The 23,771-nt window shown below is 51.7% G+C and overlaps 6 protein-coding genes and 2 non-coding genes across 8 annotated transcripts; 4 read left to right on the top strand and 4 right to left on the bottom strand.

The window, feature by feature from the left end:
- Positions 1-3,620: 3,620 nt before the first annotated feature.
- B0H65DRAFT_511969 (uncharacterized protein) lies at positions 3,621-4,066 on the top strand (the record flags this gene model as incomplete). Its single annotated transcript, XM_062828533.1, has 2 exons — positions 3,621-3,828; positions 3,924-4,066. The coding sequence occupies 2 exons, from the start codon at positions 3,621-3,623 to the stop codon at positions 4,064-4,066; spliced, it is 351 nt and encodes a 116-aa protein (XP_062677489.1).
- A 712-nt stretch (positions 4,067-4,778) lies between these two features.
- Positions 4,779-7,939, bottom strand: B0H65DRAFT_542475 (uncharacterized protein; the record flags this gene model as incomplete). The annotated part of the gene is made up of 3 exons (XM_062829205.1): positions 7,375-7,939; positions 6,156-7,324; positions 4,779-4,833 (listed from the first exon to the last, which is right to left on the bottom strand). Exons 1-3 carry the CDS (start codon positions 7,660-7,662, stop codon positions 4,779-4,781), a joined length of 1,512 nt encoding a protein of 503 aa, XP_062677488.1. The 5' UTR covers positions 7,663-7,939.
- Positions 7,862-9,559, top strand: B0H65DRAFT_477555 (casein kinase 1, delta subunit). Its single transcript, XM_062827431.1, has 5 exons — positions 7,862-8,125; positions 8,181-8,253; positions 8,303-8,785; positions 8,840-8,927; positions 8,949-9,559. The coding sequence occupies exons 1-5, from the start codon at positions 8,120-8,122 to the stop codon at positions 9,301-9,303; spliced, it is 1,005 nt and encodes a 334-aa protein (XP_062677487.1). The 5' UTR covers positions 7,862-8,119; the 3' UTR covers positions 9,304-9,559.
- Positions 9,560-9,903: 344 nt separating this feature from the next.
- Positions 9,904-13,344, top strand: B0H65DRAFT_560930 (uncharacterized protein; the record flags this gene model as incomplete). The annotated part of the gene is given in 4 exon segments (XM_062830156.1): positions 9,904-9,932; positions 10,082-10,181; positions 10,194-12,681; positions 12,712-13,344. 4 exon segments carry the CDS (start codon positions 9,904-9,906, stop codon positions 12,945-12,947), a joined length of 2,853 nt encoding a protein of 950 aa, XP_062677486.1. The 3' UTR covers positions 12,948-13,344.
- A 254-nt stretch (positions 13,345-13,598) lies between these two features.
- Positions 13,599-13,669, top strand: B0H65DRAFT_t447. Its single transcript has one exon. It is a non-coding gene; the product is annotated as a tRNA-Gly (tRNA).
- Positions 13,670-14,548: 879 nt separating this feature from the next.
- B0H65DRAFT_t420 lies at positions 14,549-14,640 on the bottom strand. The gene has a single exon. It is a non-coding gene; the product is annotated as a tRNA-Glu (tRNA).
- Positions 14,641-15,164: 524 nt separating this feature from the next.
- B0H65DRAFT_434879 (HET-domain-containing protein) lies at positions 15,165-17,559 on the bottom strand (the record flags this gene model as incomplete). The annotated part of the gene is made up of 2 exons (XM_062825161.1): positions 15,165-16,952; positions 17,014-17,559. The coding sequence occupies 2 exons, from the start codon at positions 17,557-17,559 to the stop codon at positions 15,165-15,167; spliced, it is 2,334 nt and encodes a 777-aa protein (XP_062677485.1).
- Positions 17,560-17,853: 294 nt separating this feature from the next.
- On the bottom strand, positions 17,854-21,375 carry B0H65DRAFT_311007 (uncharacterized protein). The gene is made up of 2 exons (XM_062823299.1): positions 18,719-21,375; positions 17,854-18,656 (listed from the first exon to the last, which is right to left on the bottom strand). Exons 1-2 carry the CDS (start codon positions 21,214-21,216, stop codon positions 18,149-18,151), a joined length of 3,006 nt encoding a protein of 1,001 aa, XP_062677484.1. The 5' UTR covers positions 21,217-21,375; the 3' UTR covers positions 17,854-18,148.
- Positions 21,376-23,771: the final 2,396 nt, after the last annotated feature.

Below are 23,771 nucleotides of genomic sequence, written 5' to 3'. Positions count from 1 at the left end.
GGGTGCTTTACCTTGCTTACCTGTCGATCATCAGGCCACTCTTGCATCTTAACCACGTTGCGTTATCCGAACTAGATGGTGTGCGATTCCGAGACATCGGCCACAGCACAGCAACCACCTGAAGCTCGAAATCCCGTCACTTCACGATATTCGGCCGGCTCTGCCTTGTTTCTTCCCGCGTCTGCACAGTATATCGTCACAAGCTTGTGATGCTCGCAGTCTCGAGACAGTGTCTCCTGAGCGCATCTCAGATTTGTCTAGCTTGATATTCCCAACACTTTATTCATACGTTGCCTCGATACTCCCTCGCTTGGTTGTTTCGGCGTATTTCGTGTCAAGGATCAACATAACACCGCCGGGCAGGGACGGAATACGGTGGACGGCCCGTTGCTCCCATTCAATCCCCCGTTATCTGCCCTTTTCCGTCTTTCGGGAGAATGCAGCGTACGGCAGGACCCAGCGCCCCGAACCCCTATCCAGATTCCATTCAGGGACTTTTGTCCGACCAACACGGCCCAGTAGACCCACATTGTCGACCGGGCAGCCGCGTCGCCCGCCTCGCCGTCTCTTAAACGGTCCGAAACCAGCCTTCGCCAGCTTACTCATACTATCCGGATGGCACCTGCCTTGTCTCATCGGATAAACTGAATGCCATGATCCCGGCGATCTACAGCCCATGGAAGTATCTGTGGCTGGTGCCGCCGTTCTCCATGAGGTTGCCGGTTCCCCCCGACCAACGGCCCTTTCGAGGCTTAGCTTCTTGATCCTTTTCCCAGATTTGTTAACGGCCTGCCATTGTCCACCAACTTCAAACATCAGGCCAGGCTACGACGGAACGCCTAAAGGCTGTGGGAGGCGCCTCTCAAATGCCCTCTTAATAAGGCTTACATCTCTGGTCCAACCACTGTCATGCCTATTTATTTGCAATTCGCCTCGAGGTTCTGGAACGCACTACTCGCAAGTCACCATGGTTGCTTCAACAGTTGAAGTCGACCGGCGAAGGACGTAGTTGATGGAGCCGATAGGCAACTGAACCCGAACACGCTACTACCCCGCAAATTGCTGATCCACCCCGGACTTACAACTTCCTATCTGTGGGGGAATGGGATCTGCTGGAGATCCAAGTGGATTCAAACCTCGCTGCTCAACCTGCTTCATTGATGTGATGAAGCGGCACTGAAGAGGAGATATGCAAGCATGGGCTGGCACGTGGAGGAAATCAAGTTCGATCTTGGATATGTTGGAATCTCAATGTTTTCCTTGCCAGATTACGTTGGCTGTAGCCTGTGGAAAGGTTACTTCTGGATGCTTCAACAGCCACAGGAGGACACCCCTCTTTCTCTTCAGAAACATCACAAAGCCACGCCGGTTGAACGGCTACGCTATATTTTCTGACAAGTGCTTTCGGCTATTCAGCTGTTCAGGACAACAAGAACGGTACTTTCGAAGAGGCCTCCGAAAAGCATTCCGAAGAGGCATTTGGATATGCTTATCTCGAAATCAGCAAATTTGTCAATCCCCCGTCCTTCCCGCAGCGTTTCGTACCAGCCAAGCCCCGATATATCGCAGTCCTCGCAATTGTATGCAAAACTCATTTCATTGGTCTCTCCGCGCCGTCGCAGGTCTTTGAACTCCGCCGTACCGTTTTCATGGCGTGATTCAAGAACTTTGGACCGTGATAGCGTCAATCATCCTCAGGGGTATCTGCATTTGCAACGGATATCACGGCATATGTTCCGTTTTTGTCAGCTTGTGGCCGTGGCAGGTGTTACTCTGTGAGTTATATCTTTGCGTTGCAGAACATCTCGATATCGTGAACTTCATGTCAGTGGGTCAAGTCACGGTCATCGCGATCTGTCTCTGAGGTAGGACTGTCAATGCGATTCGGTCAGATTACCACATGGTCTGCAGCGGGGCGCTTCAAAATCTCGTGGGATGGTCATATTTGGTATTTCTCGTGGAATCCTCTCCGCTGAAGATCATTGACTAGTCGAATTTGGAAATATGAGGGGGGAAGAACACGATGGAGGGTAGGGAATGGGAAGGAACGAACACGTTCGGTGATACCTTCAAACATGTGAAGAGGCGAGCGCACTTTGATATAAAATCATATGTAAGTTTTCTCTCCCCTTTTCGCCATCACATGTGCTTACTCGAGAAGACCTACCTCCAGCATCGTGATGGCATCACAAACTTGACTCGCCGTTCTCTCATGAAACTGAACCATCATCTCATGCTTTTAGTTTGGGTAGCGGTTGGGATCAAATGTGAGAGACGCTTGTCTTGCCAATCTCTTCACAACATTACGGATATTGGGTCGTTCACGGCCTCGCAAAGGTGAAACGGTAGGTCTTTGAAGCTGCTTCGAGGCATTTGCTAACGCCGATCCGAAGTGTCACGTATTAGTGAGTTTGCTCTTCACAAAATCCTGTCCTTCGTGTGACAATCCCGTTGCGTTACAATGTCTTACACAGGCATGTGTCAGATGTCATAGCATCTTGGGTTTGTCCATCGAGCGTTGGATTGAGATCTTTATCATTCAGGCTCAGCAGCCGTTGCCGCGGTTCAAGATCTCCAATTGGGATTATTTACGATTGCCCTCTAAGTAGTCTCTTTATACCTGATGGAAGCATGTCGTCGAAATTGATATACCAATACTTACATCAGACGTCTCAGCTGAGTTAAGCGGATAACTATTGTGTCACCACACCGGGCTTGCTGTCGTCGCCTAACTACCAGGTGCTCTTCACTCATTCAGCTCAAACAGTCCCGCCTGTCACTTACAACTCTAGCGTACCCCGCTTCAGCCGCTTGCTGCTGATTCTCTCGTACAACCACAACGAACCAAGTCGCACTTGCTCTCCGTATCGCGGATTTCCTTGTGTCACGGACTTTGGTTCACCATGACGTACCGGCTCGCGCTTGGGCGCTGGAGATCAGACTACCTCAGTATCAGATGAGGGGCTGCAAATAAAATCACCACTTTCGCTACCCAGAGCGCTTTGAAGTAAGCAGGTAAGACTTGGGGACTTGGCAGCTTCCTACCGAACGATTGTGGCTCAAAAGGCACAGCAACGACACACTTGACGACGATTCGCAACTGCGACTGCCACGTATAATCTTACAGCCCAAGCACTTACTTGCCATGAACAGCCGTCCGTTTGGAACCACAAGCAGGGGCATAACTGATTTCACATCGTTATAACGTCTCTCCAGCCAATTCACCATCTCAAACTACCATCAGACCTCTACGATAGAAATCCCTGGCTAGGCCAACAACGTCGAAACGACCGCCCTATTCGGAGCATCTGTCACCGAAGATGAAATCCTTCACCAGCCTCATCGCCGTCTCTCTGGCGCTGTAAGTTTCCATCACCAAGCCTCCCTCAAATCACATTCTCTAACCTTTCCAATCCCCCTACAGAGCCACACAAGCCCAAACTCAATCCCTCCCAACCTCAACAGCCACCAGCATCATCACCATTCCACTTACCAACCCTCTCCTATCACCCACAGCCACAACGATAGTAACGACGACGTACAATGAGCCAACCGACAGGCCCACTCCCGTCTCCGAGTGTCCCATCATCATCTCAACCGCCAGCGTCTGCTCGACCTGCATGACCATCGACTGCGTCACTGTGAGCACCGTCACGGCAGGCTGCACTTGCGCTAACCCGCCGATGACAGTGTTCCAGTCGTGGGGATGCGAGAAGGGGTGTGATGCGTTGCCGTCCGGGTGTAAGACGTTGTATGAGGTTGTTTTGGAGGCGGGAGGGTGCTCGGGGGCGGGTACGGGGGTGGGGACGGTGACTTCGGGGGGTTTTGGTGAGTCTTCTATATTATTGATGTTGAGATGATATTCGAGGTGGGAAATTAATGGGTTCCAAATGCTAATCATTGCGCTTGGTGGGCATCTACAGGAAACGGTACGGCGGCGAGCAGCACGGTTTTGGGATCGATCTCGAGTGGTCAACCTATTGGACCCATTCAACCTTCGATTTCACGAGGCCCGATTAGCACTAATGCTGCTGGTCGGCGGGCAATGCCCTTTAGGTTTTGGTGAGGGGAGCAAAGCAGAAAGGGGTTGTCTGTCCGGTTGGGTAGTATCAAGGTAGGGCGTGGTTCAACGGGAAGTTAAATATTCGGAAGTCAAGATTATCACAGAGGAAAGTAGGGCTTGACCGATAAAGTCGTGGTAAGGAAGGAGAATGTTGTTAGGTTGGAGGGAGCATGTCCAGACCCAGCCGAGAAACTATTTTCCAAAGGTGTAAAGACAAGTCTTTTAGTGATAGAAGGGAGTCCTAGGGAGGCATCACTGTTGTCTGTTTAGAATCGAGCTAATCTAGTGTAAACTAGTGTTCGGGTGGCCTCGACCATTCCTGGAGGGATGTAAGGCTGAATGGATCCAGGGTTGTAGCCCGTGCAGAGCTGGATTCTGGGGTAGTCTGTACAAACTTCGAGAGTTCCAATTTGGAGGTGGGTGTATACGCTTCAGTCCGAGACTTGGCCTTTGGCGCTGAACTTGAGAATTAAATATGATTTTTTACAAACAATTACCTTAGAAACTACAATCAAATACTGGTTTATCTGTTAGCTTGGTGCTTCTATATATTGGACGAGATCTATCCCGAGATGTCCTAAACCTCTCAAGGATAAAATAAATAGCTAGGTGCGGTTTAGAAAGCTATTAATAACATTCAATATAATATATTGAATTTGGGAAAGAGCATATTCAAGGTAAGATTACGCTTTGATCATAGAATAAAACGAATCAATTAGATATAAAAACGCCTAGGGAAGTTGACCTGAGGTCTTAAGCTAACAAACAAACTAGCATTAGATTGTATATTACTACCAATACGTGGAAACGCCGCGAGTATGGTGATAATGTAGATTTATATACCTGATGATGGTAATGCTAGAGAGGATCCGTCAGACTGAGTCTGACTAGGTGCTCTTATACAATTTAGTGCTAGTTTGTTTGTTAGCTTGGTACCTACTCCTGGTACACTGGACGAGATCTCTTCCAAATTGTCCCAAACCTTTCAAGGATTAAAATAAATGGCTAAGTATGGATCCGAAAGGCATCAACAAGATCCAATATGGTGTATTTTACTTTAGAAAAAGCATATTTACAGTTAAATTACACTTTGGTCGAAGAACGCAACGAATCACTTAAATATAAAAACGCCTAGGAAAGTTGACCCGAGATCTCGAGCTAACAAACAAACCAGTATTGGACTGTATACAAGAGTGGCTCTGCGTCGTGATTGGGTCAGACGCCACTTATGTAAGCTATACTAAAGCGCCCATCTCAGTCTGTAGATACAACAAGCTCTCCAACTGCAACTCCCGCCCTCGTTCAGGTAGTACCACTTCTAACATTCGTCACTCCTAGTCAAGTATCCATCAGCCAAGGCTGGCTGTAGTACAGTGAAATGGAGCAAAACAACACACAAAACCAGAACTGGACAGCCCACTACAAAAAAAGTGGTGTTGAACAGATCTGATCATTGCAGGTCTTGAGGACTCCAAGAAGGAAGATTGGGTATCAAACACTAGCCATCAACCACCAAAGAGAAATGAAGCCGAGCTTCACTCTCTAAATTAGTCTTGACTTCAACAAGGGGCGGATCTGGTTGTCAGTTCACAAGACGAATGGGTTTCACGGGGAAACTTGGCGAAGTCTTTTTGGGGCGAAGTTCGAGTGTGTTCTGATCAGAAAAGAATGACTGTCCAAGTTGCCTGGTCCTCCTCTCTCTAGTGAGAAGAAGCCCTTCCTTTTATCCCTGGAATGTCTTGATCTGGACCTTCCTACTCGGATCTTCTCTGAGGCAAACCCGACCGATCTGTACCTACTCGTCAGGCCTACAAAACCGGCGGCTGACGAGCGGGAAACAAAGTGCAAAAACCACCCCAAATTAACAGTAGATCCCAAAGACGCCGAGCCCTACGCACAAGGTCTGGCCGCTCGTCGAGGCGTACTACGGCGTGCCCGCCTCTTAGCCCCGTCGGGTTTCTTCCGTAGCTGGGAAGTCGCGGGGGGGCTGTGGGATGCCCTGGTTCGCTTCGAACTGGTCTGGCTCCGGTTGAAACTCGACGTGAAGCTCGTAGCGAAGCTCGTGGCCGGTTCGGCACCAAGAGATGTGTACCCTTGGCTAGGCTCCTCGTCCTCCGCACACAGGTCCTGTGGAAGGGCCGGTTCTTCAACGTCCTCAGGTGCAGTGTAATCCTCGGTGCCGACAGCTTGTGATCCGTGATAGTCCTCGCAATCCACGAATTCGTCAGTCGACTCCTCGTTTTTGTCTGCTATAACAACTGTGATTTCTGCTTCAGGCGATGTCTCCACGTCGGACTGGCGTGCCCGTGCATTCGCCGCCTGGATAAAGCTGCCGCGGTGCCTTTGCGCGTGGTCCCTTGCATTTCGGAATGCCGTTGCTCCTTGAACAAATATATTAAGATCGTTCGTCATAGCAAATGCCTTGACCTGAGTCATATGGTACTCGGGCCGCCCCCTCGGTACGGCCGGCGGCGTGACGTGGTGCGCATACAGCTGGAGCGTGCCCGTGCCGGCGTGGTAGGTCGAGCTGTAGGTGTACGCATTGCTGTCGTAGGCCGGCTCCTCCTTGCCGTAGTTCATCAGGGCGTGCATCGCACGGCTGCCAATTGCTCCGTCGTGCAAAGCCTGTCGCTGAGCAACGTCGGCACCGCCCTTGGGAGCCTTAATCTCAAGGAAGAAATTCGGTACCACCGGAGCACTAGTGTGCTTTGTGGGGATGATCAGCTTGTTTAGGTTGCCCTCCTCTCCCTCGTTTCTAATCTTAGGGTGGACATCGCCGAGCCGAGCCCCGTCGAAGAAATCGGGCACAGCTTTAACAGTGAGTCCTCCAGTTATCGACTGAATGTTGGTGAAGTGAAGGTCCCTTTTGTTCGGAATGTTGGTATTGCCGGCAATGATGGGGATTATATTGTACTTTACTGTGCTTTCAGACGCAGTCTTATGCTTTTTTTTGAAATCTCGGAATGCCGAGTCAGGAAACTGTGATGGTGAAAGGGAAGCTCTTGTAGCAGCTAACTCCAAAAGTAGTTGGTCTATGTTGTTGGGTTCAGGCGTTCGGCGGCCGTCCGGATGCTCATATCCCTCGGGATATATACCGTTGTCAATCGCATGCAGCTCGAAAGCGTCATCGTACGCTGACGTCGGCTTGGTTTTAGAAGCGACATCCGTTGCCTTTGTCGATTTTGCCGACTTGGTTCGTCGGCTTGAAGATGTGGAGCGGCTGGAAGCCATGGTACGTACGGCGCCTTTCGGTTCGGGGCACTGAAATAGTAAGTCAGCATCCATTCCTAGTCAGTAAATCGTAGGCATACCCCTCGAAGACGGCGAAGATCTGGGCCGCCGTGTCTTGCAAACCGGGCAAGATCAGTGGTATATACTGCCGGTGCTGCGGGCCCTGGGGCAGGCCGAGTACTGTTCCGCCGGTCGAGCTCTCGAAGTGCGCGACGCGTGAGCGGAACCTTGGATAGGTTGTCCCAGAATTCTGGTGGGAAGTTCGACGGCCCGTAAAGTCTGCCTCTTGACTTGATCTTCTTATAGGGACGGTGCTCTTGCGAGACGTCGTCTGCGGGGGCTCTCTTTCGATTGTGTGCGTTCGCCATGAGCACCCACTTCGTAAGGCTTGAATCGAGAGATGATCAGGTTCGCGCTCGTGGGCTAGGACTGAGCTGGCGTTGCAGGGCTCTGGTTTTAGTGTGCGCGGCATGGGAATAATTGGACTGGAACGCGCCGTTCCGCAGGCAACGACGCGTGGTATCGCACTTGGGAAAGCCATCAGCCAAACATCAGCCACTGTACGGCAGGGATACGGCGCAGGGTGCGGGGTCGTCGCCTATGATCAGGTTCGCGCTCGTGAGCTAGGACTGAGCTGGCGTTGCAGGATTTTGCGCGGTATGGGAATACTTTCAATTTGGACTGGAAGGCAACGGCACGTGGTGTCGCACTTGGGAAAGCCATCAGCGTTGTGCCATTTTACTCGAGGTGGGGCTGCTTTCGTGGCTCCGTCGCGGCCATTTTCCTTCCAAGGGCTTCACTCTGCAACTTCAGCTCAATTTCACAATGAAGGTACGGATGTCCAACTGCTCCGATATACCATGAAAGCTGCTTATATACCCTACAGGACATTCTCATCGCCGACAGGTACCGCGTTGACCGCAAGATTGGCGAAGGAGGCTTCGGCCTTGTCTATTCCGGTAGAGCGCTGTCCCTAATTACTGCTCAAGTTATTACTAACCCAGGCAGGGACCGATCTCCAATCGGGCGAGGAGGTCGCGATAAAGCTCACATTCGTTCGAGATGATAACGCCGAACTGCTCCGCAACGAGAATTATACGTACAAGGAGCTATCCGGCGGGGTGGGAATCCCGCAAGTGCGGTGGTTTGGATGGGAGGGCGATTTCTGCGTGCTGGTCCTTGACCTCCTCGGCCCGTCGCTCGAGGATCTGTTCGATTACTGCGACCGAAGATTTTCGCTCAAGACCATCCTCCTCATCGCCGATCAGGCCATCTCCCGAATCGAATACATCCATTCCAAGGGCTTCCTCCATCGCGATATTAAGCCGGACAACTTGTTGATGGGGGTGGGCAGGCAGGGAAACACGCTCTACATGATTGATTTTGGCCTCGCCAAGGAGTTTACCGATACCGAGCGTTACAGAAATGTAGAGGGTCTCCCACTATGCGGCACCAGTCGGTACGCAAGCGTTAATAATCACAAGGGCCGTGGTATGTGTCTTCTTGCAATGCCGTTCGTCCGTCCGTTTGCTAACGCGCGGGAAGGATACTCTTGGGGGGACGACCTGGAGTCTCTCGGGTACATCTTCGTATATTTCGCCCGCGGCTCTTTGCCGTGGCAAGGCCTAAAGACCGCAACGGACCAGGAGAAGGACGCAACGGACCAGGAGAAGGACGCGCGGATGAAGGAGATGAAGCAGAGGCTATCGGGCGAGAAGCTCTGCGAGGGCGTCCTCCCTCAAGAATTTGCCACGTACATCAACTACACTCGGACCCTAGGTTTCGACAAGCCGGACTACTCGTATCTTCGCCAGCTTTTCCGTCGCCTCTTTCGAGCAGAGGGGTTCAAACACGACCATATCTTCGACTGGACGGAGAAGATGTTCAACGAGATGCAGAGCAAAGCCAGTCCCATGGTACCTTTGATACAGACGCCACAGAGACGAGCTCCAAAGGCAAGGAAGTCGGGGAAAGGCAAACGACCGGGAACTTTGGGCGAGGGGAAATAACTGTTTGCGAAATTGACATGTACACCTTCCTTTCCTCTCCTTCGCACAACAACGCATATCTTACCTACCCCTAACTCACTATCACATGCTCAAAAGCACGTAGCCCAGTAATCGCTCGGATAACCTTTTGTGTGTAACCATCGAACATTTCTGCTACAACTGCATACGTCATAGGGTAGGGGTCTAAATTCCGCTATACCGCTCGAATCTGGAACTTCGCGATTTCGTTGCAATGGAGAACATGGACACAGTCGAGACTTCCACGTTGTATGTAAATTGGAAGTTTTCGGCCAGCGGAGTGCCCGGCACAACACCGGACTACTAGCAAATGGTACCTGATCATCGGAGCACATGTTAAGTCCATGACCGGCACAACCACGTGCAACGGCTTTTTCGAGCCAATAGCGATGAAGACTCCCGCGCATTTCATGTCCCACAGTACGCCTGCTGGATCGCTTGACCCAAAACCAAGGCTTTGTCATACCTTGAAGTTGACGACCTTGTTGTGTCAAATTCTTCCCCGGAATGCCTTGCTTCGATCCCTTCTCCTCGAATTCGGATTGACAACTTAAGGGATGACAGGTTTGAGCTCTTCATAACATGGATCTATTCAGTCGCACGGACTTTAAGTTGCTCGTGTGTTCCCACCTCATCATAACGAAACCGCTCTTTGAGATATGTTAGGACTTCTTCGGTACGCCCTCAACCTCAACTGCGATTTCTGTTCTTTACTCTAGGATTTACCCCAAATACAACCATACACTAACCTTCTTCATAGGCGCCCTAAAAGCGCCACAAATGCGCTGGCAACAACGCTCCTTTTACTCGCCATTATTCCAAGATGCACCCACTCCTTCGGCACCATCAACGAGCCCATTGTGCTCGGCCAGCACAATGAGCACGAAATGATCACCCGCCTGGCCTTCCAGTGCCCCGGCGCGAGCACCAACGCCATCATCAACGTCAAATCCGACGGCATCTGCTTCGAACCCCGCTCGCTCGACCAGCTAGCCGGCACCCACATCGACGTGCAAGGCTTCCCCATCCCGGGAGGCGGCACCAACGGCGCCGTCGGCGCTCCCGACCTGCTTGACCCGGTCCCCGAAGGCCCCGAGGCGCACTGCGACGACGCCGACTTCATCGACATACCGGGGTACCCGCGAACCCGAGAGCAGGCGACCCAGGCGCTGCAGACGTGCGTGGACCACCTGCGCGGCCGGTTCAAGCAGGCCTGGAAGAGCGCCGCGGACCTGATCGAGCTGGACGAGGAGGTGACCAACGAGGAAGGGAGCGCGCACCTCCAGAAGAAGGGCCAGTTGCGCATCCGTAGAGACATGGTCGACTTGTCGCCCTTTGCGGGCGGTGATTGTCGCTTCGCCTTCCCCGCGCTGCAGGTGAACACGCTTGCGCGCGCAAAGTGTGCCACCATCGAGGCCCTGGGGCGCGCGCTTCACGGTTTACAGGACTTTTATGCGCACAGCAACTGGGTTGATGAGCACGACGGGTCGCAGCCTATAAGCGTGGCTAACCCGCCGGGCTTGGGGAGAAACGATACCGCACCGTTTTTGGACCTGCGCAGTCACGGTGAGATTCCGAGAGAACTGGTGCCGAGGAATTTGAGCACGGGATGCTTCGTGGTGCCAGACGCGACGCCGGGGAGGAGCAATTGCGAGGGGAGGGTGTCGCATCATACGATGAACAAGGACCATGGGGTGGTGTATCTTGATGGAACGTTTGGCGAGATCGGGCCTGGTACGCCAAGGACAGAGAAGGCGAGTGAGGAGAACTTCAAGAGAGCGGTCGCGGCCGCGGTGGAGAATTCGCGCAATGCTTGGAAGACGTTGAGGGAGAAGCTGAGGGATAGGTACGGTGCGGAAAAGGGCGATTTGATGATTTGCGCCTTGGTGAGGGATGATCCAGTGAGGGATTGCATACCGCGAAACGTGGCGGTCGTGATCGATTTGTCGAGCCAGGCCAGGCAAAACGGGGTGTTGCAACTGGAGAGACAGGTGGCAATGAGCTTGGCCGTTAAGATGGAGACGAGCAGTGGTTTGCACAACATGATGACGGTCGTGGAGTTCGCAGAGAGTGCGCGGGTGGTCTATCCCATGGAGAGCCCGGCTTATCTGAACCTGGAGGGAACCCAATCGAACGGCACATTGATACCTTTCAACGAAAACATCCACTATCCCCCGAACACGACGACTCGCCTACCCGCCCACATGACAGCTCCAATCCATGACGGAAAGGCAGATATCGGTGTCGGGCTTTCCATGGCTATTGATGAGATCCTAAGGGCAAAGCCGGACGGAGAGCACACCGAACGAGGCGCCATCCTCCTGCTCACTGCCGGCGTGGAGGATGAAGACGATGTCCATGAAGTGCTGCAGCAGATCGAGAGGGCATCAGGCGAGGGTATCCGCGTGCACTATGGGTGCATCAACCCGCCCCTTCTGCCACTCCAATATTTTGCCCACAGCAACGCATCAACCGAGTGCCTTCCCGGCAAAGGGGTCATCTCCTCCGTGCTCAAGACAGGAGGAACCTTCTCCTTCCTCAGCAGCACGCGCCGCGGAGAGCAGACAGCCAAGGACTTCATCGACTTCGTCACGAACCGCGGTCTCACCGTCACCGACGGCTCAGGCGCCGGCGACACGGACGAGGGCGAACCGCTTCCCATACCCGTCACCACGGGCATGGCAATCGCCGATATTCTCAGCGCCGAGTTCCCCAAGAAGATCTTCTCCTACTCGGCCAAGGCCGGCGAGCGGCTCGATTTTACTATTCTAGACCGCAGTCTGGGTGGTGCGGAAGCGCCGGGAGGCTGTCTCAACATGACGCTGCTCGATCTCAAATCCTTGTCCGATCCCGAGGATGATGATGATGATGATTATGACACCAATACCGACACCGATGAAGACCCCGACAACGACAACGACAACGACCACTACTCAGAGCCGGAACTAGAACTTCCATCCCTCAAGTACTGCACCCGCGACCCACCCCGAGCCCACCACCTCGCTTACTACGCAAAAGAAGACATCGATATCGCCTTGCTAGTCCAGCACGACGACATCGCCGAAAGGAAACAGCTTCTTAGCAACCCCAACCTTGACTCCCAAGCCCAGGACGAGGAACAAAAACCCCTACAACAGGAGCCTCAGTCCACAGTAGGACTCGGCGAAATCATCTTCACCCTCGAACTCACCACGGAAATGCTCGGTACCGACCATATCGCTTTGCCGTTCTGTCCTGCTTTGGGCGGGGTATGTGAGCATGATGATGACGGGCGACAGATTCCGTTGGGGGGCACTACGTTTTCGGGGCCGTTGTCGGGGGTGGTGGGTAATGAGACGGAGTATGATGATGATGAGGATAGTGAATGTCTACTTTGCAAGAAGGATGAAGATGGAGAGAGGGAGTGGGAGTGGGAAGCGACGACGGTGGTAAGAGGAGGGCACGGTGGTGGTGCTGGTGGTGGTGCTGGTGGTGCTGGTGGTGCTGGTGGTGCTAGTGGTGCTGGTGGTGCTAGTGGTGGTGACCCTAGTGCCACGATTTTCAGTACGGTTGTTTTCGATGCGAGGCATGGTGAGGGCGTGGACGTTTGCTGCTTGGTTGGAGAGCGGTGTAGGGCTCGACGATGATGATGACGATGACGATGCATTTACGGCGTCATGACGGAAAGACGTACAGCGGAGGTTGCTTGTTTCTGATTGTTGCATTTACAGGCGTTGTGGGAATTTCTTGCGAAAGCTTGATGTTGGTTGCATCTTGCCCATGTCAAATACTTGGGGTTCCGGGGCAGCGGTATGAACGAACGGTCAGTTAACAAACGTTACCCGGATTAGAGATGCAAGGATACTTTATACCCATTCAGTTGTTTGTATTTTCTCCAAAGATATCCCGTTCATCCTTGGTAAAATAAAGCCTTGGTAAAGCTCATACAATCTAATGCTGGTTTGTTTGTTAGCTTGGTACTCCTGGTATACTGGACGAGATCTATCCTGAGTTGTCCCAGACCTCTTAAGGACAAAATAGAAAGCCATTAACAACATTCAATATGACATATTGAGTTTCGGGAAGAGTATATTCAAGGTAAGATCACGCTTTGATCATGGAACGAAACGAATCAATTAGATATCAAAACGCCTAGGGAAGTTGACCTGAGGTCTTGAGCTAACAAACAAACCAGTATTGGACTGTATAAATGTCCAGCAGTTATCACATTTGGTGGAGGAAAAATGCTTCTTGGTGGGTACATAGTCACTAGGTCTGACAAGTTTTGTTATCAACAAGCGCCAGTGGTTTAGTGGTAAAATCCATCGTTGCCATCGATGGGCCCCGCGTTCGATTCGCGGCTGGCGCATGAAAACTTCTCTTTTTACAGTTTTTCCATCGGCTCTTTTTTGAATGGTGATGATTCATTCCATTGGAAGCGGTTTTCTTTTTGGTCTTGATCTCAACGCCTGTTTTTGACTACGTATCTTTCTAAGGTCGTCAGCATCAATCCATGTGGCTTGGGAATGATGAGGCCGCACTAAGTTTTCCATATTTTTCGTAGGCGCTCTGGATTCAAATGTTCATCCGAGTGTCAAGAGACTGGAAAAGTCTACGCTCCAGCCCTGGTTTGTTTATTAGTGTGGTACTCTTAGTATTATACTGGACGAGATCTATGCCGAACTGTCCTAAACCTCACAAGGACAAAATAAATGGCTAGGTACGGATCGGAAAGGCATTAACAAGATTCAATATGGCATATCAAATTTCCAAATAGCATATGCAAGGTAAGATCACGCTTTGGTTATGGAACGAAACGCCTAGGAAAGTTGACCAGAGGTCTCGAGCTAACAAACAAACCAGTATTGGACTGTAGATGCTATCTTTGGTAATCTTTCTCTCTCTAAGACGGACAAATGGTGCACACTCTCACCATTCGCAGCGCTCGACTTTGTTTACCTTGGATGCTACGGCCATACGAAATTGGAAGAACGACATATAATCTCCGCATGCAATCATGGGAGTTGACACAAAAAGACCGAACAACTAGCAACTCGCAGTTTTTTCATGTGAAGAAAGAACCATGTACGGTTTCTCACTCAGACTAGCAAAGGAGAAAAAAAGAAGGACACAGTAACAGTCGCAGTAGTATGTAGACAGACAGGCACAAGAACGCAAAGCATCTCGACAACCATACGTTCACACAAAAAAAGAAGATTTCCAAGCAAGAAAAAAAAAGATATTGAGACTCGGATACCGGGAGTCGAACCCGGGGCTGTTGAGAGAGCAGTCACTCCTGAGAAGTGAGAGTCAACGATGTTACCGCTACACCATACCCGATTGAACTGATATGGTCCGATTTGTTGTTGGAGGACAGCCCGGAGGTTAGGGTTATGTAACAGATGTGAAACCCTTTTTTTTTTTTTTTTTTTTTTGGTGTTGTGGGGCGGTTGGGTGTTGGTGGTGTGGATCCCATGGGTTCAATGGTCGTCATCGAGGCTCAGCGAGGGTCCTTGCCGCTTTGTCAGTGACCGGGATGTGGCGGATACGTGGGCGGCACGTTGTGGATGGCATGGACATGGTGTGCTGGGCTTTGTTTGGGCTGGGAATGGATCTTTGTGAGGTTATAGGAACTGAGAAGGGACTGAATTGTCATGACTATGGATGGAAGCAGAGAGGGGGTGAGATCTGACATAATCCTCGCAAGGTAAGACGAGAATAGAGAAGGTCACTACAGTATCACGAGGATATGACCGAGATTTGTTGCTAGAAACCGAACATCGGTTGCTATTCCTTCTTGGTCTGTTTCCATCTACCCAAAATGAACTCCCCTAAGCTTACTAATAATCTACGGTATCGTGTCTTCAACAAATGCAAATCTCCCTCTTTGGACAACCAGCAAAGAAATCGAGGATGCCCCCTACGTTTGCCGGCTCAGCAATACGGAAGAATCCTACACGCCTATGCAACGTCTGCCCAGGTATTTCTTGCGCGACCGATGGATCCTTTTGCACCAGAATCAACCCTGACACATGTTTGTCGTAGCCAGAGTTATTCCACGTGCGAGTCCGCAGCACAACCACAAAGAAGATGGTAGTTCCGTCTTGTACGGGTTCATCGAGCACCACCTGGAGACGCGCCTTGGGAAGATACTCCACCCAAAAGCCAGGGGGCTCTCGCATTCCTAACCCAAGGGCCGTCTGGCGGTTGATAAGCGTCTTCAGTTTGATGACGACTTCCGGCCTCGAGCCTTGTGGCGAAGAAGTCAAGGCTGGAGGGACTGACACGTTAAGGAGTAGACCCATGTACTCAAAATCGTCGTGTGAACCCTCCAACCACGACTTCTCGTCGAAAAGCACATCTCCCTCATTTGCAGCCCAAGACCACGAAGGGGCCTTCGTTCCCGTGGGCGACTTGCGCCATAGAAGGTCAACAGAACGGAAGTTCCTGTACCACAGAAGATCAAGAGGCAAGAACTCCTTGAAGGTGCCGGCTTGAGGGATGTATGTGAGCCCCGTGTAATTCTCAACGGCTTCCGCAAGGCCGACAACCGCCGCCAGTCTGTCAGTCGTGAATGTCAAACTTGTGTCGGTGTAGTATAGCAAGAACCGGTTCCACATGGCACGCAGCTGTCGACTCTTTTTCAGGAAGTTCTTTGCCGCCATGGCTGCCCTCCGCTCATCCTTGATGTCGAATTGGGCTCCTTTGAACTTTTCCTTCCAACTCTGTTCGAAGATTTGGCCGAATTCCCGGAACCCTCTGACCTTGCTGAACCCCAGAAATCTGGGATTAAAGTGGCGGATATGCGGGTCAAGCGCCACGGGCCAGGATTCGGACATTGTTTGTTTTGTGCAATGGAAATAAACCTCTTGATCCCCGAAAAAGATCGTTCGGGGCGACAACAGAGCCTCTTGGACTACCCAACCTCTTTTGAGAAGAGGGAAGGATCCTACTATCTCTTCAGGGCCTCGACTGAATTTCCGGTTTGATCCTTCGATGAAAGCATAGAGGCGACTTTGCTTCCCGTCTGCCTCGTAAAGTCGGCAAGGAAAGGCCGCCAGAGGGTTTCTTTGCCGGAAACAGCCCTCATCCCCGGCCTGTCCAACCATCGCAATGTTGCATGTTGTGCGTCCGTACACATTGGTCATGGTGGGCACTTCTCTCTCCCAATCTTCCCGAGAGTCTTGAATGATGCACAAGCTGTCAATCCACAGATAGCGATAACCGAGTCGCCGTGTTATCGTCATCGCATCGCGGAAATTCGGGGATAGCTTCTCTATCGGTAAGCCCTGCAGCCATTTGCTCTCATTTTCGGTCGTGAGCTTCTCGGTAACTCCAGTTGCGTGCCATGAGTGGCTGACTGTCAGGTATTTTAGGTCGGTTGGAGATGCGGAAGCCGAGGGGTAGAAAAGGCGAGGTTCGAGCTGCCCGGGACCTTCCCCAATGTCAATAAGTCGGGTCGGAAGCTCATCGGATTTCGAAATCTGCAGTCCATGTGAATTGCATTCAGCATGGTTTTTGATACATTCCTCCAGCCAGTACCGTGCAAGTTCAAAGGTCTCGGGTGCTTCTGTTGATGGCCCACGAGACAAGTGATATCCCCTTGCCTCCTTGGGAAGAAGAAAATGGGTGTCTGTCATATCGGTTAAAACCTGTCAAGATGCCAGGGATGAGTGTTGCCTTACCGTTGAGCAGAAGAATGGAAAGGTTGACAGTAAGTTGGCGAGTGCAGCCGTACCGGAACAAGTGATCCGCCTCCAAGGGCCCTCCAGTGTATATGAGCGCTGTCCCATCCTCCTCTTTCCACCCGGCTTGAACTCGGTAGTATCTCCATTTTTCAACTGTGAGAATTCCGAAGCGCATAGACAGGCTGTCATTATCAATGAGTTCGTCCTGCAATGGCTCGATGCCTACTTTCACCAGTACAGGACCATGCTCGCGTATTGGAGCTGCCGACTTGGTCATGGAGTCATGTACAATAGTACAAATATGACAACCAGCCTGACTAGACTTGGCTAGCTCCTCCACGCCTTGGCTGTGGTAAAAGATCTCGCATCGGCGCCAGTCTTGTCTGCGTTGGTCGCCTTCATCTAAGCGACGAAAGCATTCCTGAAGAACTGCAGATTTTCGCACGACTGTTGAGCACCGATCGCAGAGCTGATGAGGTGTCACTCGGATGGCGTCGCTTGGTTTTGCGAGTGGGCCATCCTGACACGGGCAGTTAGGCGACATTGCCGAGTCCATGTCGACCACATGCATAATGTTTGGTGAAAGTTCTGGTGATGCGGAGAGTCGGAACGAGAAGGATATACGAAAAGAAAACGGCGATGCTAAGGAGTCGTCGGATATAAATAGTTGATGGATGACGAAGGCGGTTGTTGTTTTCCGCTCGAAAGCCTGTCACTGAATACCTGGAAGGGGGCCACTGTTTGGGCTGGGCGAACAGCGTCATACCCAGGCTTGCCAGGGCCCAGATGCATCTAGTGACAGGGATGCGACGTCGGGCGTAGCTCACAATAACAGCGATACCGGAAATAGGGAAAAGAAGCAGAAAGAATATAATGAGGATAAACACAAAAATACGAAAAGGGAATTACACAAACAAATTGTGAGAGAGCGAAAAGAAAAAGGGCCACAAAGCCGGTTCAAACTCCGGCCGAAAACCAGGTCAGCTGAAAGTTGTAGGAGAGGAAGAGGACATGTGGAAGGGCCAGCGGGTCTGAATGGATTTGACAAGAATACTACCTCTCAACATGATGTCGTATGGTAAAGGGGGACGTCTTGACTCTTGAGTCCTCATGTATAAGGGACAGAAGCGACCCTCTCAGGCTTCGCAAACCCAATAACATTAGAATCCTCTCATGAACTCCTCCAACGAGATCGGTTTCCGGACAGCATTATTGATCCCTTCATGATAGGTGACCCACACCTTGATGTCCTTCTCATCGCCGGCCACGTCGCCTCTTCCCTTCCTCCTGCTTTCCTTGCCATCGCCCCCGCCAGCGGCGGCGGTAGCATCCCCATTCTTCTCACCCAAAGCGTTGACACCCTTCTTCCTTTCCACAATCACCCGACCAAAGAAGTCTCTTTTAACTTCCTTTTGATCGGCCAACATGGCCATATTCTCCTTGTTAGCGTCGAGGTCCATGACGTTGAGAGAAGCAGCAGCGTGGGGCTTGAAAGTAGAGTTAGTCTGCCCATTGTTCATCCGCGCTTGCCTGGCAGCGTTCTCGCGCATTGCCATGGTCTTTTGTAACTCTTGGTCTAGAACTTGGCGGACGGCATATCGCGTTGGCGCTTGAGAGGCTAGGACGAGGGCGCCGGCTGTCTCAAAGGTTGCGAGCGTGTCAAGGTCTCTGTTGCGATGAACGCCAAGTCAGTATCAGCTAGAAAGAAATAAAAGCGATTGAGCACTCACGGTTCCATGCGATACACCCATTGTGTCCGGTACTGCTGCCCAAGCGTCGGATCCGGCTCAATCTTCCCCTTTTGCAAAGCGATACCCACCTCGGCGAGTACTTGAGCCGCTCTCCTGACCATAGCCTTCTCGCCTTCCCTCCTTACACTCGCTACCGCCCCGCTTTTGTCGCTGCCACCGACTACGACGGGCTTCACGTCGGGCGATACCAGACGGACAAGATATGGCAGGAAATGTGTGGAGATATCCTCAGGGCTGCGGAACAGACGATGAAGACTAGGGGGCAGCTGCCCTTGAAGCCCCTGCAGCGCTGCTCTGTTCACCTTCTCCGCCTCGTGCGCCTCAAAGTTTGCTCTTGGACCGCTAAAGGGCAGTGGAGGTGCTTCGGCTTCCTCCATTACGTCACCCCACTTCCTTTCGGTGTTCTGAGGCTGATGTCGTTTAGGGGAAGCGAATAAGTGATGACATGCCAAAGGTGGCTGGGAGATGTATTGGCCTAACTCCCACTCCTGACTGGAGTACAACCGCGTTGAACATGTATCGTGGAAGTGCATCCACTCATAAGCTGAATCGGGCTTGGTGAGGAAGGAGTCGTCATTGAACTCACGGTTGGGATACTCGCTGAAGATCTCGGTCATGATACGGTCGACCTCGCCGCTCGTGTCAATCATCTCCCTTAATCGCGCCATCGCATACTTCTTCCGCTGCTCTGAGAAGCCGAGATTTGCCTGCGGTTGTTCGTGCTTGGCATACTTTGGTTGCTCAGCCTGTGATAGAACTGGCTTGGGGAAGCCACCGCCTTCTTGGAAGATACGGTTTACAATCTCTTTGACGCCACCGCGACCTAGACCGCGGGCACCTCCACCACCGTGAGCGAGGTCCTGGACGATATTTTGATCAATCCATTGCCTCGTAAGAACCGGTGTGCTCGTAATGGTTGCTCGTAACCGGCCGGCAACCCACTCTCCCACGACCATGATGCCGCGAAGATCACCCTCGGCATTGCCCTCGGCTCCTCGCTTGGCGTCAATACCGCTGGTCATTCCCCATGCGGCCTCACAGAGCTTGCGCGCAGCGTCCTTTTCGCACGGGATTCCCTCCTTTTCAAAGACAGTCTTGAGACGTGTGACTACTGCCTCCACGGAAGGCTTGCCTACGTGAATGATTTCAGCAAGGCCTGATTGGCGTAGCGGCCGAAGCGACGGGTGGTAAACATCATTGCAGATCAGGATAAGAGGTCTCATCTGTCTGAAGTCATCCCCCTTCTTCTTTTTCCGACCAGCCGCAGAAGAGGCCCCGGCCCCAGAACTGTTTTTTTGATCAAGGAGCACCAGATCGATCAAGGCTTTGACGAAACCGCCCTCACCAGACCCTCCCGAGCCACTAACGACACCATCGACTTCATCAACTACTACGCACACCGGTCGAGCAATCTTCTGTTGTTTTCCTGTCTCGGGCTTCTTGTTCTCTACCGTCTTGACTGACTCCGTTCCGAGACTTGTCCGAATCCGCCCTTTGACCACGTCCTTGCTTCTGTCGTCACTTGCGTTGATCTCCATAACTTCATAACCAGCTTGTCGCGCGCACACATGCGCTAGGGTCGTTTTGCCCAAACCAGGCGGGCCAGTCAACATGAGGATTTTCCGATGTGGCTTTTCCTCCTCTGGCTGCTGCGGTTGTCCTTGTGCGCCATGTCGCCGTGATGGCTTGCTTCTTGCGGCATGTGGGAATACTATGGGGTCCCATCGCTTAAGCCAGCGAAGCACCTGCCTGTTGGTCAAGTCATCGCCAACTAGGTCCATGAATGTCCGGGCACGGTATTTCTCTGTCCATAACAGGCTCTTCTTGTGCTTCTTGGTATTTGTTGTATGTTCTTCGACCGATCGTACGGGCCTGTCTGGGTTGGTGGGAGGGGTGATGGGAGTCGTGGCGGCTGCTTTGTGCGCTTCGGCAATCTCTTTTGTTGCGTCGTCGATAAGTTCGTGGATATCAATTCCGTAATAGCTCTTCTTGGCCCGGCCTTCTTTTGTCCGCGATCTTGCTGCTACCATTGTCTCGTAGGAGACTGGCTCTGTTGGTTTGCGCTCCCGGAGAGGGATGGATTTGCCGGAACATGTCGAGATGCGGTAGGAGGGCGTGTTGAGGAAATCGCTGAGCAAAGTCGTAGGGAGCGCCGAGGCTGTTGTTCTTGTACCGAATAGGCGCTCATATCGTTCTGTTTCTTCTTCGGGGTCTTCATCGATCGCTAGCTGACTGAGAAGCGGGGGCTCGGTTGTCTGGGTATCTGCCTGGATGTCGTGCTGTAGCATTCGTCGCTTCGGAGATCGCTCCAGAGAGACATGGTCGTCGTCAGAGTCAGAGAGGAAGCCACCCAGAGCGCGGGGTTTTGCGGGCTTGGGAGCATCGGAGTCGCGAGGCCGTTTTGCGGTTGCGGTTGCGGTTGCGGTTGCGGGCGGCGGGCTGGAGGGGAATGCGATGGGCGACGAGGGTGGTAGCATCTTCAATTCGACCAAATTTGGACCGCCTAAAGAGAAGGAGTGTATATAAAAGGCTCGCTCACTGATATCAAGGCGTATCCAACAAGAAAGAAGACGGTGCAGTCGGCTTTGTCCTATCGCTCTTTGGGTGATCGTGGGGCAGCCCACTGCAGCTATCAGACGCGTCTGTTAAAGTGAATTTGCGGGAACCGCGTCTCAATTAACGAACGCTCTTCTTGAGTCTTGGCATTTGGATGGTCTGTGCATTACAGTTCAACCAAGAGTCTCTTTAACAACCAGACTAGCCAGAGAGCTTGTGAATAAAGAATCAGCATTTTCTCTGGTAGAACTTCTCTTGAAGTAGGTCTCCAGCGTATCAAAACTAGTGTAAAGAGGCTTTGAAGGAGGTAAAGCGGGTTTTGCAGCGTCAAGCCGAGAGTGTTTCCAGTAAACAGTTAGCACGGTACTTATCATAATACCACTTCACCTCATGGTCCTTATCTGCGATAAGGAAACAACAGCATCCTCTTCACCCTTTCTTCACCTGCGTTGTGCATTGAGGGTGCTCATCAATCCATCGACACACCATTTTCTCTTCACATCTTTATTTTCTTGTCCGAGTTTGAAATCATTGCGGCAACCCTTACAGTTGCGTATGCTCAGCAGGATGTCGGCACAACAGTGTACTACCCTCTCGCGACACTCCTGTCCAGCGTTCAGCCGGGAGATGATGGGCAAATCCTGATGAAGTTCTGTACTTTATGCCATTACCTATCAAGTACCACACCAGCTATGTCTCGGACTTCGCAGCCAAGCTAGACCCCAAACCTCGGGTCTCATCACCTGGTTATTCAGGGATGCTCACAAGCCTTGTGCATATGTGGTATAGTGATGCGACCTATTCCTGAGGTATTCAGAGGCTCTAACACGATATACTAGATTTGATTGCGTCGCTGAGCATTGTCGAATGTCCCCATCATGTTCCTCCCGGGCCTGCTTCTCGTGCGATGCAGCGAGGTGTCCGGTTGGAACAGTGTAGAGAGGCAGCTACTGGCAAAGTTGCCTTGGAATTACGATTTCCATCTCTTCTTGGGCCATATCACCAAAAACATGCTCATCATATCGTCAGTGGCTGAGACCTTAGCCATCCGATCCTACCAACTCACCCGGTGCTTGACCGTCAAGTGGCAAGGCTGTCAAAGCTTGACAAATGTTATCAGCAACCAACCCTCCGCGGTTCTGGTCTCAAGACCGCCAGAGGCCCGTCTATGTCGTGGAACTCCCAACAACGCAGAACCGCGGCGTTGGTGCTTTTGCTCGCTCAGTTTGCTTTTCCAATCCATAAGCGTATGCTTCCACATTTCGCCTCCCTAATTAAACCTTGGGCCCTTCTCATGACAGACATTGACAAAGGCGGAAAATGAGGGAAAACCGAGGATAAGGAACGGCTTCATCCCATGTTGCCTAGGCTTCTGGAACGAAGATTTCGATATCATCAACGACCAAGCGGTCGGGAAGATTCGGAAAGCCTCAAACCTGTACGAACGGGCTTCAACATCAACCACATGACTGCTGCTTAATACCCTACTTGCGAGAGGGAGTATCCTCGTTCTGTGATCTCCGTCTGAAGTTTATCGACACCGCCCGGTATCGACGCAAAGCATGGCCCCGTTGGTGTCATGTGCTTTTGTTTGCCATACACTTCACTCGGTTCTAGGCGTCATTCTGTTAGATTGGCAGGTGGGATAGCCGGCTGGCTGGCTGTTGGAGGCATATGAAATACTGTGAACCTCCAGTCATGCACCGCTTTTTGGGCGTTTCCCTCCTTTGCTCCGGTATCTCCTCCTTGCACGAGGACGATTCTTGGCTACCTGCGTTCGTGCCTGAGTCAGCGTTTAGACCTTGATGGGTTATCTTTTCTTGGATAAACACTGATCCAACGAAACGTTTACAGCAAGAGTCACGCCTTCTAACTTTGCGCAGCCGAAATCTGACCTTCGAATAACTCGTACTTCGCAGATAAGGTGTCCGTGTGATCATTCCTACTGACCTGAACAACAATCGCGCAATAACTCGAAACAGTTTTCGGTGCAATCCGGAGTCATATTGACATCTTCCCGTCCCTTCGATCACACTTGCTATCTCCAACACTCCTGAAAAGGTACAAATACTGGCCTCGACCCCGGATTACCAGCCAGTCGGGAATTATCAACCAACAATCCAGCCAGACCTTGTGAGCAGTTTATTCAGAGAACCCCTAGCCACGATTCGTTTCCCCAGACAACGCCATATACATATCGGTGGGATCATTACACAAAACAGAGGAGGGAACATTCAACCTCACCAAGCTTTCTTCACTCGCCACCCTTCGCTCTCACACTACCACCCCCACGTGCTGGCGTGACGTGACATCCGTCTTCGGCCTTTACTGAGGGGAGCCGGGAGAAGCGTACAAGGAGCTGAAGAAGGGATAAGGGCAGATCATACACAACCATAACAGAACACGCGGGGAATTTTTCGGCGGCTACTCATCCAAAAACAGAAGAGACTAACGCTGGAAGCCTCACAGAAACCAC

The sequence above is a fragment of the Neurospora tetraspora genome (assembly GCF_033439725.1).
Source record: "Neurospora tetraspora strain CBS 560.94 chromosome Unknown B0H65scaffold_8, whole genome shotgun sequence".
NCBI classification, from domain to species: domain Eukaryota; kingdom Fungi; phylum Ascomycota; class Sordariomycetes; order Sordariales; family Sordariaceae; genus Neurospora; species Neurospora tetraspora.
Note: the sequence above shows the minus strand (reverse complement) of the source record. Positions and strands in the feature narration are given on the sequence as shown.

What these genes read in the sequence shown, in the direction of transcription:
- B0H65DRAFT_477555 (XM_062827431.1), top strand. An exon ending in CTTCGGCCTTGTCTATTCCG is followed by an intron (nt 8,254 to 8,302) that starts GTAGAGCGCTGT and finishes TAACCCAGGCAG; the next exon opens with GGACCGATCTCCAATCGGGC. An exon ending in TAATAATCACAAGGGCCGTG is followed by an intron (nt 8,786 to 8,839) that starts GTATGTGTCTTC and finishes ACGCGCGGGAAG; the next exon opens with GATACTCTTGGGGGGACGAC.
- B0H65DRAFT_311007 (XM_062823299.1), bottom strand. Translation starts at nt 21,216, where the DNA reads ATGCTACCACCCTCGTCGCCCATCGCATTCCCCTCCAGCCCGCCGCCC. An exon ending in TGGGTGTATCGCATGGAACC is followed by an intron (nt 18,657 to 18,718) that starts GTGAGTGCTCAA and finishes TCATCGCAACAG; the next exon opens with AGACCTTGACACGCTCGCAA.